This window comes from Typopeltis vanoorti, chromosome 7 (assembly GCF_054136105.1).
Source record: "Typopeltis vanoorti isolate ZY-2024b chromosome 7, IOZ_Tvanoo_1.0, whole genome shotgun sequence".
Taxonomy (NCBI): Eukaryota; Metazoa; Arthropoda; class Arachnida; order Uropygi; family Thelyphonidae; genus Typopeltis; species Typopeltis vanoorti.
In genome coordinates this window covers 3,498,993-3,518,768 of record NC_143555.1, presented here as the reverse complement: position 1 = coordinate 3,518,768, position 19,776 = coordinate 3,498,993, and the positions used below count along the sequence as shown (strand labels likewise).

The 19,776-nt window shown below is 35.9% G+C and overlaps 1 protein-coding gene across 1 annotated transcript in view; it reads left to right on the top strand.

The window, feature by feature from the left end:
- LOC150104452 (microsomal triglyceride transfer protein large subunit-like) overlaps positions 1-19,776 on the top strand; it is a 278,438-nt gene that overhangs the window by 96,884 nt on the left and 161,778 nt on the right. Inside the window, exon 7 of the mRNA XM_090395154.1 lies at positions 11,257-11,327. Within this exon, the coding sequence (XP_090251280.1) occupies positions 11,257-11,327 (71 nt within the window). The remainder of the gene's footprint in view (positions 1-11,256; positions 11,328-19,776) is intronic.

Genomic DNA, 19,776 nt, shown 5'->3' with positions numbered 1-19,776 from the left:
CAAGTGATCCAAAAATAGCAGTGTATGGAGATTTCATTGTTAGAGGATGGGTTATTCAGGGAGTCCATAAGGCCTGCTATTCAGGAAGAAGAATAAGCAAGATAATTCATGCTTTGTACATGAGGAAATGAGGAGGAGGATTAGTGGTGGTTGTGGGGATGAATGATTTAAGTGAACATAAGGAGGATGTAAGGGTGAATCTCAGCAAGTTATTGAGGAGAGTGAAATAATAGTATAGTGGGAAAGGTTGTCAGTGTGTTGTCGAGGTATGACAAGTTGAAACAGAGCCAGAATCATGAATGGTATGCTATCAGAGCTATGTGAAGAGAAGAGAGTACAGTATGTATTTGACAGAAGAATGGAATTATACAGACAAGGATTGCATTTGAATGGCTTTGGAGTGGATGCGGCAGAGAAACTGTTGTTGGATGGAAGTGAAGTATTTCATGCAAGCAAGAGATTTGAAGTATGAAATGAAGCGAAAGATAAGGAGAGTGGTATTGCAGAGATAGAAGTGCTTGATAATGGAAACAATAGTACGAAAGATGAAGAGAAAATGAGAATGCAAGAGGAAAAGGAAGAAAACTGGTGGACAGTGAGATATGGCATAGGGAGAGTAGATTTTGGAAGTAGTAGTAGTCATTGTATGTATGGGATGATAGCATAGAAATGGAATAGATTGGGATGTCAATGGGGTACATGAGCCTGAGCAGATGTGGTAAGCAGTGATAAAGGTGATTGAACAAGGGCTGGTGTGGTGGAGAAATCGCAACCAACAAGTGGGTCGGGTAGGAATGGTTATAGACCTAAAAGTGAACTGCTGTGTTTATTTACAGATGCTAGAAATATCAGAAATAAGGAAGATGAAATGGTTTCACTGACTGAGTTTATTTACCCCAAAATCATTGGAATAAGTGAAACATGATTGAATGAAGAGGCTATCCTAATGATAGAAATGGAAGGGTACAGTGTTTTTTCATGAGGAAAGAAAGGACAAAAAGGGAGGAGGAATGCTGCTGCTGATAGCAGGGGAATTATATCCAAGTCTATTAAGTCAACTATTGCCATCATTTCCTTCTTGAAAGAAGGAAATGATGGCAATGGTTATGAAGCAGTGAGGTGGAAGTTGACAGGAAGACGTTTAGTTGGGCATTGATATAAGCCAGGAAATGTGGAGGATGGTGATGAAGAAATGTATAAAAAAAAATTGTGTTAGTGAACAAAGGAAGGGAAATTATTATGGGTGATTTTAATTATAGTGGTATAGAATGGAATGAAGAGATAGCATTTGGGAATAAGGAAAACAGAGGTCTTGAGAGATAACAAACAATATTAAACAGGAATTGCATGCAAAAAAGAGGCTATGGAAGAGATATAAGGAGACAGGTGAAGAGAAGATGCATGAATAGTATAAGACACAGGCCACTAGTATGGTAAGGAAGACGAAACTGGAATATGAGAGGAGATTGGCCCTAAGATACAAAAAAAATCCTAGGGAATTTTTTAGATATGTGGCCAGTAGGAGGAGAAATGACTGTGGAAGAATGATATTGTGGGAGATAATAATGGGAATAGAGTGACTGATGCAGAGGAAATACTGGAATTGTTCAATGAACACTTTATTGGAGTATTTCATCCTGGAGGAGTCAGTTTTAATGCTAGAGGGATTGGGCAGGTTCGAGGTTTAGAGGTACAGGATGAGAGTGTGTTTCAAATACTGATTACTCTGGATGTCAGTAAAGCTGTGGGACTGGATGGTATTTCACCACACAGTTGTGAAACAAGGAAACTGTGAGTAAGAGTGAAGAGTGGGTTCTTTGCATGAAGGGTGGTTGAAACATGGAATGCATTGCTGATGGAGTGGTGAGAGCGAGAATGGTCAATGCATTTAAGGAGTGGTATGATAGACTTTGTGTTTCTTGGGGGGGGGGGGGGAACCTCCCCTCGATGAGTCTCTATAGACTTTGTGTTTCTTAGGGAAGGACCTCCACGATGAGTATTTTGACTCCATGGAACCCGAATAATAATAACTCTCTTGGGCAGCATGTAAAGGAGGGCAAGCAAGGAGCAAGAGTTTTAGATTTGATCATTTCATCAGAGGATGTAATTGTGAGTGAGTGGGGTTTCACACTTTCCTCCAGTTGGTGAGACTTGGAAATGACAAGTTTAGGAGACAACTTGGAGATAGCATGGAATGAGGAGTTGAGCAATAAGGAAATAACTGCTGTTTGGGAACTGACAAAGAAATACATAAGTCTCACAGTGTGAATGTATTCTGAAGGCCAAAAAGCTGAATAAGGTTGGTTTAAAATGGATGAATGAATAGCTTAAGTATGAAATCTGAAAGAAGGTACTACTTTGGAGGCAGTGCTAGATAAATAATGGTAATAATCAGTTGCATGAAGAGTATAAAGAACAAGCAGGAGAGTGACTCAGCAAGGACAACAGAAGTGCAGTATGAGGAGAAATTAACAAATCAGGTCAAGAAAAACCTAGAGTTTTTAGATAGGTGGCAAGTAGAAGGAAGAATGATCATGGTAAAATGCTAATAGATGAAAATGATGGAATGGTAACTCCTGTAGAAGACACTGGGGTATTCAGTGATCAATTGTTAAAGGTGTTTCATCCTATTCAGGATGAAACCATGAGAAACTTTAGTGTAGAGGACATAGGAGAGTGATGGCTTAATTGTGAGTGAGCAGGAGGTATTTGAGGAAATCCATAACCTTCCATCTTAAGGGAATGTTTCAGGGAATTGGCAGTAGCATTTGGCATGCCTGTTTAATAAGATTCTTACAACAGTACAGGTTCAACAGGAGTGGAAAAAAGGTAAAATTGTTCCATTGCACAAATATCTGGAGCTGTGGTGATGGTACTAAAGAGATTGGTGAGAAGTAGGATACAGAAATGAATTGATAACAGCAGTGTTCTCTGTGGTTGGCAGCATAGGTTTATTAAATGGAGATGATGTTTTTAACTTATTTATGTACTATAACAAGGTGACAAATGTATTGGACAAGGGAGATGCATGTACAGTGGTGTAGTTAGATTTTGCAAAAGCTTTTCATAGACTGCTACATGACAAGCTATTAAATAAATTGAAATGGATGGGATTGGATAACATTTTCTTATATAGTGAAATCTGTGGAGTATCCATAAATGTATAATCACACATATGCTGCAGTTAATATTTTTATTATGTAAATATTTCTCTTATTATTTTTATAAGAGAAATAAACTGCTTCTGTTTAGGAGTGCCCCCTGTTTTAATGTCAATGGCTTTTTACTCACGAATTCTATAGGGCATTGTAGATGTGTATTTACAGACAAATATATGTAGCATAATGAAAGAAAATTCCACACAATACCTTTTCTTGAATATTATTGATAGTCTTCTTTCTGTATGTGCGCATACGTCTGCTGTTATGGGTTGGAATGGAGTGGGGGGGGGGGGGGGGGGCTTTAGCAATGTGGGAGAATTAAATTGAAAACCCGGGGTTTTTTGTATAATATATGTATATTATTATTAAGGGGTGAGCGGGAGTGCTTTTTTTATAGGGTGTTGTTGGTCGACTATGACCAACATAGTCGAGCCATTTCGACTCTGTTGGTCATCGTCCTGAACTCATGGAGGAAGTGGGTGCTATGTCAAGTCGCTAGGTGTTTTCTGCCTTTTAAAGTGTTTGTGTTATCGCTTATTGGTCGGGGTTGTGACCTGAATTTTATGTTGTGAAGCTTCCAACATTCGGAGATTATGTAGGGATGGTAGACGTTGATTGAGTTCGCGTCACATTTTTATGGCTATTGTTTCAGATATTCTAAGTATTGTTTCATTGTCTTGTCTGCTCTATTATGATGGCCTTGTTGATTTGCCGGGTATGTTTTTGTTCAAGGGCGTGAACTGCTATTTCTGTTTTTCTTTGTACTTTTGTATTCTATTTTTCTTTTTGATGTTGCATTTTTTAGTGTTTAAATGTTCTGGAATGGGGATTGTTACAGTCACAGAAGTGTTCTTGTAGTCTTGCCCATAAAGGACCTGATGGTGGAACCTGTGTAGGTGATATCACAGTCTTTTTGGCAGGAAATTTATAGACTACGCTGTGGTGTTCAAATATTTCTTTTGTGTGAGTGAGATTTAGTGGGTTTTAGAAGATTTGCGAATTTTTTGGTTTATGGTGAATTACCCGTTTGTAGTCAGTATGTTTGAAGATGTATTTGTAGGCTTTGTATGTGTTCTGGGTGTATGGCAGTTTGATAATTTTTTGTACTGGGAAGGTTGTTTTGGTACTTGGGTTGTTTTGGCAGGATTTTGCTGTCCTTTTGCATAATTTATTAGTTGTGTGGGATAGTTGCGATTTTTTAAAAATCTGTGTTCAGATAATTATGGTTAGTTGAAAACTTGTAGGCATTTATGAATTGTGAAAGGATGACCGATTTTTTGACAGAATATAGATGGTATGAGTGGAAATGGAGGTAGTTTCCGAGGTGTGTGGGTTTGTGGTATATTTTATGGCTATTTTGTTGTTTTTTTCTGATTAATGTGAGGTTTAAGAAATAGATGGATTTGTTCTGTTCAGTTTCTGTGGTGAATTTTAGTCTGTTGCTGTAATTGTTTAAGGAAGCTTGTAAGGTGGTGATGTGTGTAGGATGTCCAATGCACAGAATATCGTCCACATATCTGCCACAAAAGGTGATGCTGGGGGGGGGGGGGGGGAGTAGGAAGTGATTCTATGTGTGTTAGGAATAATTCTGCTAGTTGTCTGCTGTTGTTTTGGCCCATAGGGAGACTGAAAATCTGAATGTACATGTTGTTGTTGAACTTGAAGTTTTCAGAGATTATTAGCTTGATTAGGTTTATAATGTTATTAGGCATTAGTTTTGTACTAGAAAATGGAATACAAAGTACAGGGGAAAACAGAAATAGCAGTTCACTCCCTTGAACAAAAACATTACCCCGCAAATCAACAAGGCGATCATAATAGACAGACAAGACAATGAAACAATGCTTAGAATATCTGAAACAATAGCCATAAAAATGTGACACGAACTCAATCAACGTCACACCCATCCCTACATAATCTCCGAATGTTGGAAGCTTCACAACATAAAATTCAGTTCACAACCCTAACCAAATAGGCGATAACACAAACACTTTAAAGGCAGAAACACCTAGCCGACTTGACATAGCATCCACTTCTTCCATGAGTTCAGATGATGACCAACATAATCGAAACGGCTCGCACCCCCCGTCAACCCCCCTCCCTGGCCCCCTTTTCTCATAACCCCTTCCCCTCCCTCAAAAAAAGTTGCTATTTTCAACCCCCATTTCATCTTTTCCACCCTATAAAAAAGCGCTCCGGCCCACCCTTAATAATAATATACATATATTATACAAAAAAAAGCCTGGGTTTTCAATTTAATTCTTCCACATTGCCAAAGCCTTTCCCCTCCCCACTTCATTCCAAAACCATAACAGCAGACGTATGCACACGCTAGAAAGAAGACTAGCAACAACATCCAAGAAAAAGTATGTGAATTTTCTTTCATTATGCTATATATATTTGTCTGTAAATACACATCTACAATGCCCTAAGAATTCATGAGTAAAAAGCCAATGACATTAAAACAGGGGCACTCCTAAACAGAAATAGGCAAAATAGCTGTAAAGATGATAGCTTTAAGAGGAGTAACATGGGATTTATCCCAGAAATAATACCTATTTCTCTTATGTCTTATAAGACAACATCAGTACAATTATTGATCAACAATAGTAATTGAATTCAAAAATCAGTAGCTTGCATATTTAAATTGAAATCTCTCTACTTATACAGTCACGTGTTCATGGATTAAACCTAATGGGCTGAAATTAAAACCAATTATAATATAAGAGATAAATTTATTTAATGCAGTTGAGGATAACATTTGCCAAACTTCTGGAAAGGTTGAGACAGTTCGATTAAGATTAGGTCTATGAAATAAGTCTTCAGCACTTTATATAAATGTTTATGTATATGGATCTATGTAGCAGCAGAATTTTGCCATAGGATCCTGTGGCTAGCATTTTCAATTCCATGTTGTGCAAGGCCAGATTTATGAGGTTTGATAAGACAGATGTGGGCTTGTTGTTCAGAGATATGTTTATTTATAAATTTTTTCTGTTTGTCCATAGTAAGACAAGTTGCATGAATTGTGAAGACAACACAAAGGCTTCTGGGAATGATGCGGAGTACACTGACGTGTAGAAGTAGGGAGATTCTTGTTCCATTGTATAAGGATTTGATTAGGCCACACATGGACTGTTGTGCCCAGATTTGGTCACCGGGTTTTCAGAAGGATGAAAAGATATTGGAAAGGGTCCAATATCTCTTCATCCTTAGGTAGTTTTTGACCTCTGGAATGTTGAGTATGAGGAAAGATTGAGAAGATGTAATTTGCAGAGTCTGGTGGAGAGGAGGAAGAGGCGAGATATGATAGAGACCTACAAGTTGGTAAGGGATTGTTATAAGATCAATGGTGGAAAAGTTCTACAGAGAATAGTCGGAGATCAGGGGAAAACCAGAGGTCATCCCTGGAAACTGTATAAAGAGGGTGTGAGTAGGGGAGTGAGAGGGAGGTTTTTTTTTGTGCAGAGTTGTGAATGATTGGAATGCTTTGCCTGAGAGTGTGGTGTCTGCAAGAAGTTTGAGTGTGTTTAAGACACGGTATGATGAGATGTATGTGTGATAAAAGGACCTCCTAGATGAGTCTTTGACTCCATGAGGTCTTGGGGTATTAATAATAATAATATGCCAAGTAGCATCATTGGTGACAGTTTGTCTTTTGTAGAAGGTAGCAAGTTGTGAATTTGGTTGATGGGTTTATAGGTAGCAATGAGCTGATATTGTTTCATAATTTTTGCCACACTTTCTGAGATGCTTTTAATATATGGTATAGGAGTGGGGGTTCTTGTCTGGGTCGATTTTTAGAAGATTGGTTATTTTTTGGGTTATTATTGGATTATATTATAGTATTGGATTATATAGATTATATTATTGGATTATAGTAAGGCTGTTTCTTTGATAATTTCTAGTTCTTGTTTGAGATTCTTCAGAAGAACAAATCTTGTGTGACCTGGATACTGAATATTTTATGATGCCATATTTTTGAGATGGACGGTAAGCCATAGGAGGCAGAGGAGATGAGAAATCTGGGAGTGGTGGTGGTGAACAAGGATCTGAAATTCAGTGGACACAATGCACAAGTTGTTAACATGTTAGATCAGTTAATGGCAAAGATGTGGAGGACCCTGATATGCAGAAAGAGTTTGATGCCATTGTATAAGGCCTTAATCAGGCCTCATATGGATTATTGTGCACAGATTTGGTCACCGGGTTTTTACGGGGATGATATGTTTTGAAAGGTTTCAGAGAAGATTCACAAAGGTGATCAGTGGTCTTTGGAATGTGAAGTGAGGACAGATTGAGAGAATGTAAATTGCAAAACCTCATGAATAAGAGTGGGGAGATATATTTGTGGGGAAATTTTAAAATAAGTAGTGGAGATGAGAGAGATCTGGGAGTTTTAGTGGACAAGGACCAGGAATTCAGGGGCCACATGGCACAAGTTGTGAAGATGTCACATTAGATAACAGCAATGATGTGAAGGACACTGACATGCAGAAACAAAGAGGTTATGATGCCACTGTATAAGGCCTTGATCAGGCTTTATATGGATTGTGCATAGATTTGGTTGCCAGGTTTTGGTGATGAGAATAGGTTAGACAGGCTCTATAGAAGATTCACAATCTGGTCTTTGGAATGTGGAGTAAGAGGAAAGATTGAGAGAATGTAAATTGCAATGCCTTGTGAATAGGAGGGGGAGGGAGATATGATTGAGAAATATTAGCTGGTGTCAGGGGTTGTTATCAGGTTGACATAGATTTTTCATAGAATGGAAGGGGGGAATAGAACGAGAGGCCATTGCTGGAACCTGCTCCTCACTCCTCTCCTCGCACCAGGAGGGTGTGAGGAGCAGGTTCTTTCTATGGAGAGAGTGATTGGTGAGTGGAATGCATTTCTATTATATATCTGAACTCCAATTATTATAGAGTTCAGATGTTCATAATAATTTGGTAGATGATTAGTATCTAGAAAATTCAGACTATTTTTAATTTCTTTCTGTAATAACCTGGATTTTAGGTAACTATGTGAAGAGAGGGAAAGAACACTTTTTTCCTCAAGTCTGGAGAGCACATCAGCATATCTTAGCCAGATAGAAGTTCTGAGAATGGGAGAGGAAAGGGGGGGGGGGTGAGCCCGTGGCTCTACCATTTTTTACAGTGTTCTTCCAAGTGACATAACTGGTGTAGAATGCAATACTGAAGAGATCAGTGATGTCAGGGAGAAAACATTTTAAAGTAAATTAAAGGTATCAGAAAGGGGAAATCTGTTAATAAAGATTTGATGTCAAACTAACCATGATATCAGTACTATTTAAAACAAAATTTTGGATTAAAGATTTGAAGTGGATGGACTTTTTTATATAAAATAGAGGGTTAGAGGTTTAGTCGACTGTTTGGCTAGTTTAAAGGAGGGAGTCAGTAGCATGTGCTATGCATTATTGGGTTTAGGAATTTTAGACAGACCATATATTTGGGAGAGGTAAAACACAAGGTTTAAGTTTTTTTTGTTTTTTTTTAAGCCAATTCATGGGCAAAGAGGTGAAATTTTTAAGCAATCATTTTAATTTTTCTTTTGGGAATTAAATTACTAGGGTCATAATTAGATGATTCCTTTGACTCTATGGAGGTGAGATGTTAATAATCTAGAGATTTGTAGGTGGTGCCATACTTTGAGCACAATTCATTTTCCAGTTGTATTCACCGGTGTTAAGCACCACAGTAGCATTTATCTTATTAACCCTAGTTACTATATTTCTGTGTCTGAATAATTTATTAAGAGTATAGAGTTGAATGTTAAGTCTTTTAGGTGACAAAGCTTGCATAAAAACATTATGCATCATATTTGATGTTGTTTGCAATATTTGAAGGCAGGTTGCAGATGGCAAATTCTATAAGCAATATGAATATAATGTCGTAACTTGACAAGGTGCTACTGCAGAGTCATATCAAGGCTAAGAGCATTGATAAATGCTTTGTTGAGCTTTTTGATGAAAACTGGAAGTGGCCTATTCTGCAGCTGTTTAACAATATCATCTCCTAACCCCCTGAATTAGTTAAACACCTTTTAATTCCCTCTCCCCAGATATATAGTTTTAAGACATGAAGAGTTTTAAGATTTGTTATTATTGTGCCACTTTAATTTTGTGTCAGTCCAATTTATTGCTTTGTAAATAAATTGGACTGACACGATTTAGTTATCTTTTCCACATCATTTTATGGTTTCTTAGCCAACCAGGCACCAACCTGATTTTTGTGACTACCCATGAAAGGTTGTAAACTATATTATGTTAATATCATGGATGTGTGCTAAGGGAGTTTGTTTTTTACTTTTTTTGTTTTACATATAGAACCCGTATTCTTTGTGATTAACCATGAAGGGTTGTAAAGCTATGTTATGTTAATATCATGGGTGTGCTAAGGGAGTTTGTGTTGTACTTTTTTTTTTTACATAATCTAGAACCCCCCCCCCCCAACCTGGTTGGCTGAGCAGTTAGCATATCCACTATCCAGCCAAAAGGCTGTGGTTCGAATCCTGCTGTGGACATGGATATTTGTGATTGTCTGTGAAAATAGTAGTAGTGCTGGGTGGCAGATGGCGTTGGTGTAGATGATGATGGTAGTTGCAGTTCGTTGTAGTTGATGGATTGAGATGTGGAGACAGAGCTGTAGAGTAGGTGCCCTCTCTCCCTCGATGAGTCTTTGGACCCCATGGAAGGATCACATAATAATAATACTATTCTTGAGACAAAACAGTGAACTTCAGGCTTCTAATAAGCATCGGGTAATGAAATTCATCTTCTGTCTAAAGACAGGCATATACATCTATGTTTGTGAGTTTTGAACCTACAGAGAAGGTGTTCAGAGCCATGTAGCAAAAAATGTATTGGATGAAATTCAACCAAAGATGGTGTAAGTACACTCTAGAACATGGGTTTTTTTATTTACAGAAGATAAAAATATTACAAAATTCTACCACCAGGGGGGACATATGTCACTATAAGCACGTCGTTTGGGATGAATTAAGCAGTAATAGCTAGAAGAGACACAATAAATCAATGTTATATTGTTCATATAACTTACAGATGCGGTTCAGTATGTTCTCCTTTCAGATGTTCTAAGAACTGCATTCTGGAATGACATTTTCTGCAGCAGAACTCAACAAATCTGCATTGATTTGCCTCATATGCTGTGTTATTCTGTCTTTCGAGGTTGCTAAATCAGGAACATGTCCTTCACACGCCATTTGTTTTGTTATTGTCATTGGACCTTTTCTCCTATCCTTCAAATGCTGAAATTCTTGAAGCATGGGATTAGTGTTACTGCATTGATAGTCAAGGTTGCAACGCACTTTCTGGTAAGGTGAGATCCATAGCATTTAAATCTTATCAGAATGACACGAATCCATTTCGGTCTTCTTTATATCCGCCAATTCATCCATAGAAACAGTGAGGTTATGCAGATATCGCATGATTCTAGTACCAAATGTTCCTCATTGGCAGAATTTTGTACTATTTTTTATCTTCTGTAAATCAAACCCGATGTTCCAGATTGTACTTGCACCAAGTTTGGTTGAATTTCATCTAATACATTTTTTTGCTACTGGGCTCTGAACACCACCTCTTTAATTATGGCCACCTTGTACGTTAACCACATGGAAAACCAGGCTGAGTGGTTTATTCTGTCAACTAACTCTGGGTTCAAATCCTACTATGGGAATAGATGTTTGGTCAAAGATAAATTTCATCACTCAATGTGAGAACTAATAAGCAGAATGGTAGAGGCCTATATAGTTGGAAAAGTTCCTTGTTGGATCTCTAGAGCAGGGTTTCCAAATTTTCTAAATCTTAACTGACCTATGCTACCAATGCCTTATAACTACAATAATGTAGTTCTTATACAGATACTGAATTTTATGTTACTTTATAGTATACTTAATTTTATTAAATATTTAAGTAGGTATGCCTGTATATGTATGCTTTGGAGGAAATTTAGGATTTACTGTTTTTTTTTCATTTTCATACTTTAGTTAAAACTTTATCATAATTTTGATGTTTTCTTTAGAAGTGTAAAATTGATTTGCATTTCCCCAACTCCAGGTTCTTTGTTAGTCGAAGATAACCTTAATGCTCAGATCTTGTCTCGGAGATGCATTGAAAACTGCAGACCTGTAAGTTGGCTTTTATGATGCGGACAACTAAATTTTAATTGAAATTAATTCTGAATATGTAGCCACATGATTTAATTGCTATCTGAACAATCATATCTTTATATGGGATATTTTTTTTTTACTTTCAGCACTGCTATGTTTACATATAATTACCTGGTAATGGATAGGTACATTTTTAATTACTTGTCCAAGCAATAGTTATGGAATAACCAGAACTTGGGTTAGTAACCATAATTTAATTACTACAACTAATAATACCATTATTTAAAGGACTATTTTTATAGCAGTTAACTTCTGTTATTAAAATAGAGCATCTCAATATATTTGATTAACATTTCAAACCTCCAGAGTCATGAAAGTTGTTGATTCTAATAATGAAAAATTGAGAATTTACTAATAGTGCTGGAATCTGAGGTTTCATCAATATAAAGGATACTCTCAATGTACATTCTGACGAGTATATTTCCTGGTAGTCTCCAAAAAGAAAGTTTGTTTATTAATGCTTCTTAGAGTGTAGGAATGATGTTTAGTATAGTGATGAAAGTGGCTTCTCATTGTATTAGATTTTAATTATTAGATAATTTCTTAATTCTCACAATTTCCTAGTAAGTACCCTCAAGAGGTTTGTGTTTCTATGATAGTACAACATAATGAAGCTTACAGCATATTTGATTTCTGTCAAAATTTTTTTTTCTTCCATATTAATGTTATTTGTTGGCTCTCCAATTATTAACTACATCAGTCAGTTGGATCTTTGTTTTTACTCTGACTCTTCTTGTCAGCCTATCAGTCATTGAATACTTGTTTTGCTAATCTCTCATTGTTTATGAACATATCTTTATTATTTCAAGACCGCCCCCCATGGAGTAACTCTTTGCAAAAGGTCCCTTTGTCATATATGCAGCTCATCATTCCATGCCTTAAACATACTGAAATTCTTTAAAGATATCATGCTCTCAGATGATGAATTCCAATCATTCATAACTCTACATGCAAAACACATGCCCTTCCAGGGAATGACCTCTTGTCCCTGTCAATCTCCAATCACTTTATGACAAATGACTTATCTTGTCATAATCCCTTACCAACTTTTACATCCCTATCATATCACCCCTCTTCCTCCTATCCATTACTCTATAAATTGTATCTTCTCAACCTTTCTTCAAATTCAACATTTCAAAGATCAGAAACTACGTTAGCCTATGGATCCTTTCCAACATCTCTTCATCACTTTGAAAACCAGGTGAGCAAATTTATGCATGGACTACTGGCATAATCAAGGCCTTATACAATATAACCAGAATCTCCTTCCTTCTACAAGTTGGTGTTCTTTGCGCCATTGCCAGAATTCATTGTATTGTCCTCTCAGTTTTAGCAATGTGTCCTCTGAATTTTAGATCCTTATCCACCATCACCCCAAGATCTCTTATTTCCTCTGTTTTCAACAATATATATCCCAACCATAAGTGAATTCTACATCCCATTGTTTTTCAAATTTTAAGACCTTACATTAAACATATTCATAAGGTCATAAATATATTCAAAAAAGGAAAAAAAAGGATTGCAGAGGTATATCCCTATTAAATAAGTGCTATAAAATATATCTAGATATAATTAAAAGTAAATTAACACCATGGGCAGAGGAAATTATTAGAGAAGAACAATGCAGTTTTAGGAAAGGAAGATCCTGCACAGATCCCATATTTATTTATATATATATTATTATTATTACATGACACCTCCAGGCAGTCCAAAGACTCATCGAGGGAGGGCACCCTCTCTACAACTGTCTCCACCAACGGCATCTACCACCCACCACCACTAGATTTTCACAGACAATTGCAAACATCCATGCACAAAGCAGGATTCGAACCCACAGCTTTTTGGCTGGAGAGCAGATTATGCTAACCACTCTGTCAACCAGGCCATTTATGCACAAACAAATTATAAAAAAAGAGAATAGAATTTAACCTGCCAACATGTATGGCCATCCTGGATTATGAGAAAGCATACAATCAAATCATCAGAACAAAATTATTCTATATACTGTGTGAATTGAAAGCTCTACCACAAAAGCAATTGCAAATATAATGGAAGAAAGCTATATTAAAATTAATAATAAAACAACCAAAAAAATTAAAACCAATAGAGGTCTCATTCAAGGAAATGGATTATCACCAATACCCTTCAATATACAGTGGTATCTTGACTTACGAACCACTCAACATACAAATTTTTCGAGATACGAACTTTTTTCATATCCCATTTTGACCTCTAGATACGAACCATGATGCTTTTCTTTTAAAATGAACTAAAGCCTGTTTTACATTATACTTTTTTTAAACTTTTGCCCCTAGTACTAGAAACAGACTTAATGAAGAGTACAGCACCAGCATATATGTATGCACATTTAGCTGAGCGCACTCTGAACCATCTCTAGTGTAATAACGATTGTTGTTACTACGCCGTATTTATCTGAAATACAATGAACACTGCACGTATTTGCTTTTTTGTGTATCTATTTCGGTATTTGTGTAAACAAACAATACATTTAGTGAAGTTTTTTTAGGTTTGTATTTATTATATGTACTGTATGTATTTCTTTTTATTATAAGTGATGTGTTTTACAAATAAGCATCATTTCACTGATCAGCATATTATTTTCAACATGGGGCCAAAGAAAACTAAGAAAGAAGAGAAGATGAAAATCACAATAGAAATTAAGAAAGATATTGGAAAAATATGAGAAAGTAGTCAGGCAAAGTGATCTGTGCAAGCAGTATGTCTTGTCCAAATCCACCATAGCTATAATTGTCAAGAAAGATTTTTATAAGGAACTGGATGTGGCCAAAGGAGTATCTATCGTGTCATCTTGGGGGATGACATGATCTGTTTACAAGCTCAAACTATTTACAATGATCTTTCGCAGGACTTGCCATCCACTAGCAGTAGCAAAGACATCGGCGAAAAATTGAAAGATTGTTAAAAACACATAACATCAGGGTTGTATTTAAACCAACAAATAGCATAAGACAGGTCCTAAGATCCCCTAAAGACAGTGTGCCATTTTATAAATATCCAGGTGTGTATAATATTCCATGCACATGCGGTCTTTCCTATATCGGACAGACTTCGAGAAGCCTGGAAATAAGACAGAAAGAACATATAGGCGATGTTAATCACAACAGAACGATCACCTCAGGATTGGCACATCACTTTTCAACTTCGAACCACACTATAGACTGGAATAACAGCTCCATGCCCTACGTAGACGAGGATTACAGGCATTGAGTATTTAAAGAAGCGGCAGTTGTACTACGTATGGGAAGTAACCTAAACAGGAATCAAGGGGCCATTCTGAACGATACCTGGAAAAATCTAATTAACTCCCTCAGTTCAACAGAACTACAGTACGCAAATAATCATATTACGCATTTGCATGTAACGCGTGTTCATGATGCTGAGTAATTATGTCACGCGAACGGGTTACCCTAGCTACCCAACAGGTACTAACGGTTCTTTGTATTTTGAAACCTTTTTTGCATTTACCTCTTTTTTGTACTATGCAAGCCTTGAGAAAGCTGGTCAGTTACTAGCGAAACCGGTAGGCAATTTGTAAGAGCTTAAGTACGTTGTAAATATATGGTCTATGTAATAATAAATCTTTATTTTGTGACAGTGTCATTAATCACTTTAGAAGGGTGTTAAGGAAACGATAGATTCAGTCAACAATGGATAGGTTTTTAAACCTCCCTCACTAAGAGGAAAAAAAAAAAAAAAAAAAAGGCAACTGATGACAACAAATCAAACTCCTGAACCACAAAACCAGCCACAAGAAAATTGCTTTTTTTTTACAATTTAATGGAAGATTATTTTCATACTAATCATGTAAAACCAAAGATTTCATAATAAAAATTAATGTAATGGTATACAAAATGCATATTTATAGTGTAAAAATGCTCCTTCTCACTCCTTCTCCATTTCTTTGTATTTTCTTCATTTAGTTGAGATAGTTTTTTATTTTTCAGATTTTTTTTTTTTAATTTTTGAATCTGGGAATGGATTAATTGATTTCCCGTAAGATATAATGGAAAATTGGGTTTCGAGATATGCGAACCACGGTCAGGAATGAATTAAGTTTGTAAGTTGAGGTACCACTGTATATATGGAAAAAATTACAAGAGAGTGGAGGAAAAATAAAATCATAGGAATTAAAACAGGAAATAAAGAATTAACCAGTCTTTTGTATCTTGACGATAGAGTTATTTGCTGAAAATGAAGACCAATTACAGGAAAATCCATATAGTGAACAAAACAATAGGACAGTATGACATGAAAATCTCAATAACTACTGTAAAACAAAATCAATAGCATTTCAATGTAAAGAAATTAAAAGATGCAAGCTAGTCATCCACAACAAAGTAATAGAACAAGTGAACAAATTTAAATATCTAGGAAATTACATAAGCCCCAATGGAGAAATTGATATTGTATATAAAAAGCAAAAATTCCTAGCAGTCATTGGATTTTTGAACAGACACTTCAATAAACAGATGTCTAGAACAACTCAAATAAAACTATATAAAATAATAGCCAAACCAGTTCTGAAATATGGCAGTGAAACATGGACTTGGAGGCTATAAGAATAGACAAGAAATGAAGAAATAATAAAACAATTATCCATAATTAACATAATAGAAGACATCACAAACTGTAGAAAGAACTGGAGAAATCATGTAGAAAGAATGAATGAGGACAGATGGCCAAATATTGCCTGGAAATATAAACCAAAAAGACACTGATCAAAAGGAAAACCCAGGAGGAGATGGGCAGAAGCCTTTTTAAACTTGAAAACATTACAGGCAAACAACTGCTTAATATGCGAAGCCAAGAAGACCTTGCATTTTGTAACATTGAACTGGCATCTCTCTCCCCTCTCATGCTCATTCACTCAGTCTATTCAAGTCTTCTTGTAATGCCACAACATCTACTCTACTTCTCTTACTTACCAACTTTGCATCATCTGTAAACAACTGAATGTCCCCCATTCAAATCTTCTAAAATATCATTAACATGCAGGTTAAACAGCAATATCCCTAAAACATAACTCTGAGGAAACACTGCTAGTGACTTTCCTCTTCAGGATATTTCACCTCCATACACAACTTGCTGATATTTATCAGAGAGGCAATCTAGAGTCTGATGCACTAATCTGATATCCAATCCCATTTGCTTTAGTTTGACTTTCAACTTATGTGGTAATCTATCAAAAATATTTGCAAAATCTAAGTATACTACTGTGTATACTTAGTGCATCTCTGTTTCATGTGAAACTTTACTTCACTCTCCTGACTTAAACAGATCTGATGGTCTATGTCTAGTCCCTTTTGGGAGATTGGAAAGATTAGCTGATTTAAAGTACTAACTTTTTTATTTATTTAATTTTTAAATTTTTTTTTTTTTTAATTGTGTGTGTGTGCATATTTTATTTATTTATTTTATTTTATTATTTTTAATATGTTAGGAAATTTAATAACTTTTTTTTTTTTAGTTATCTTACATTAGCTACTTAGGTGGCACCTTTTGGAATTGTCAGTTATTTTCTGTTGGCTTTTTACTGAAGATGCTTGTGATACTCAGGTGAAAACTATACTAATAAATAATATTTTGCAAGTTAATTCCAGTATTATAATTATTTAAATATGCATCTCTCTTGTCCAATGAAGCTGTCACTTTATTGTAACAAATAAATAGATTATTATGGATATTATGGATATTTATGACTTATTTTTAAAATTATTAACAACACCAAACGAACTATTTTATAAAAAGATCTTTTTATAAAATAGTTTATTTGGTGTTGTTAATATCCATTAAAAATAAGTCATGAATCTTTCTTTTAAGATTACATGGTGGTCAGCATTCATATTTCCGAATTTGTTCGGAAATATAAATGTTAACACATGGCCAGAAGAAACAACCAAAAAAACTAATACCTCATCATGCCCATGCACCCAGAATTTATGGCCTGCCAAAAATACACAAAACAGACACACCGACACACCACTATGTCCAATTGTTGAAGGAATTGACAGCCCAAATTACTACTTAGCCAAAAAATTAGCGGCCACACTCAAGGAATTGGTAGGTCATTCCCTTTTTTCATAAAAAATGCACAACATTTCATAAACAAAATTAAAAGCATTACACTCAACGATCAAGATTTATTAGTCAGCTTTGACATAACTTCCCTTTTCACCAATGTCCCAATCAATGATACTATCTTGCTCCTACAGAACATATTTCCACATGACATCACGTCCCTCTATGCCCACGTATTATGCTCCGGATATTTCGTGTGACAAAACAATTTTTACCTTCTAAAAGAGGGTACAGCCATGGGCTCACCACTTTACTCCCCAATAGCTAACTTTTATATGGAAGACTTTGAGCAACGAGCTCTAGAGTCAGTGTGCCTAAAGCCCAAAATTTGGCTCAGAATACGTTGACGATATTTTCGCCATTTGACCCCACGGCCGCGAAGCACTAAAGACATTCCTTAGCCACCTGAACAAACAACACAAACGTATCCAATTCACCATTGAAATTGAAAAAAAACAACTCTCTCCCATTCCTAGACACACTCATCAAACGTCTTCCCTCAGGCTGTCTTTCCTTCTCAGTCTACCACAAATCTACACACACACAGGCCGGTATATACATAAAAATTCTTATCACCACCTAACTCAAACTAGGGATCATAAGCACCCTTAAACACAGAGCTCAAACAATTTGTTCAAATGAACAAGCTCTAAACCAGGAATACAAGATCATCAACCATACATTTATGAAAAATGGATACAGTAAAAAATCTATTCACAAGATCCTCCACAGAGATACCATTAAAAACAAAAAAATGTCAAGAATGCTATTGCCATACCTTATGTTAGAGGCATTTCCGAAAAAATAGAGAGAACACTACACAAAATACAACATCAAAACCACCTTTAAATCCTTCACAAAATTAAGACAACTACTCGGTTCTTCCAAAGATCCTCTTCCGCGCCTAGCCAACCCAGGGGTTTACAAAATACAATGCACATGTAACCTATCATACATAGGGGAAACAGGGCGAACCATCCTAATTAGGAAGGACGAAACCCAAACGACAGATTAAATACCTCCATTTTGGAAAAACTGGCCTTTCTGACCACTCACTCCAAACATACTACAGAATTGATTGGAAAGATGCCCTACACCGTACCAAAACCTGGTTCGAGAGGAAATTTAAAGATAATCCAAATCTGAACAAAAATGGTCTAACCATTCCAAGGATGTGGTGGACCCATTTGCAACCTTTATAGCAACTAGAACAAGACAAAGAAAAATCTCAATACAAGAAGACTTGAAGTGTTTTTTTTTTTTTTAATATTCAATAGCAACTTGAACTGTACAAAACCAGAAGAAAATTGTAGTATAACTATCTTAACTGTACAAATCCAGAAGAATCTTAGTAATCTTACTAGGAGGACTTTAGCAGAGTTTATTGTAGTTTTTTATTTAATTTATTTATTAATTATTTATTTATTTAAAAAAAAATTATCACTAGAGGTCAGGCTAAGAAAAAGATTAACAGCATAGATTTAAATTACCTTTATAGAGTGCAAGAACATGTAGCTTGGTTTCATATACACATGTATCCTTCTGATGATGACCTCAATACAGGGGTCGAAACGTCAAGTGTTATTTTATTAATAATAAGTAAAATAATCATTTCAACGTGTTTTGTGTCCCTAGATTTGGAAATATGATATAAGTCATGAATAACCATCAACACCTAAGCTTATATTAAATTGGTTATGGATAGCTCTTTTGATACTCTGACCAGGTCCAATACTCTCCCACCCCCTAGTCTCCCCCTTCATCAGATGCTGCCTTAAGTAATTATCTTTTAGCAGGTGTATAAATTCTATTTCCCTCTTGCAATATGATCATTCTTCCTTCCAGTCTGTATCTCTATAGATATTTCCAACAATAATTCCCTTTAGATGCAATTAGAATTGTTTCTATAACTATCTTATTAAGTGTTGTGTTTAATCTGTACTCTGAAAATGCAATATGGAAAATCCAGCCAAATATTGGTCAATGAATTATTTTTCTGTGGTGGTGGTAATAGAATGAAGTACAGCTATGGAGGATCCAGAGAAGATTTGCTAAGTTAGTGTTAAATCTGTGTAATGTTGGATGTGACGACAGATTTAAGAAAATGGCATTTTTTTTTTTAAAATCACTCTTGCCATGAATGGTTGTAACCTATAGTAATGTATAGCACGTTTGCTACTCTTTGTAGCATAAAAGCTAAATAGTTCACTAATTCCCCCCCCCCCCCCCCACCCAGGCTAAACATAGTTTCTTTAAACCTCTGGTAAGTCAGTAGTGGTCTCATATT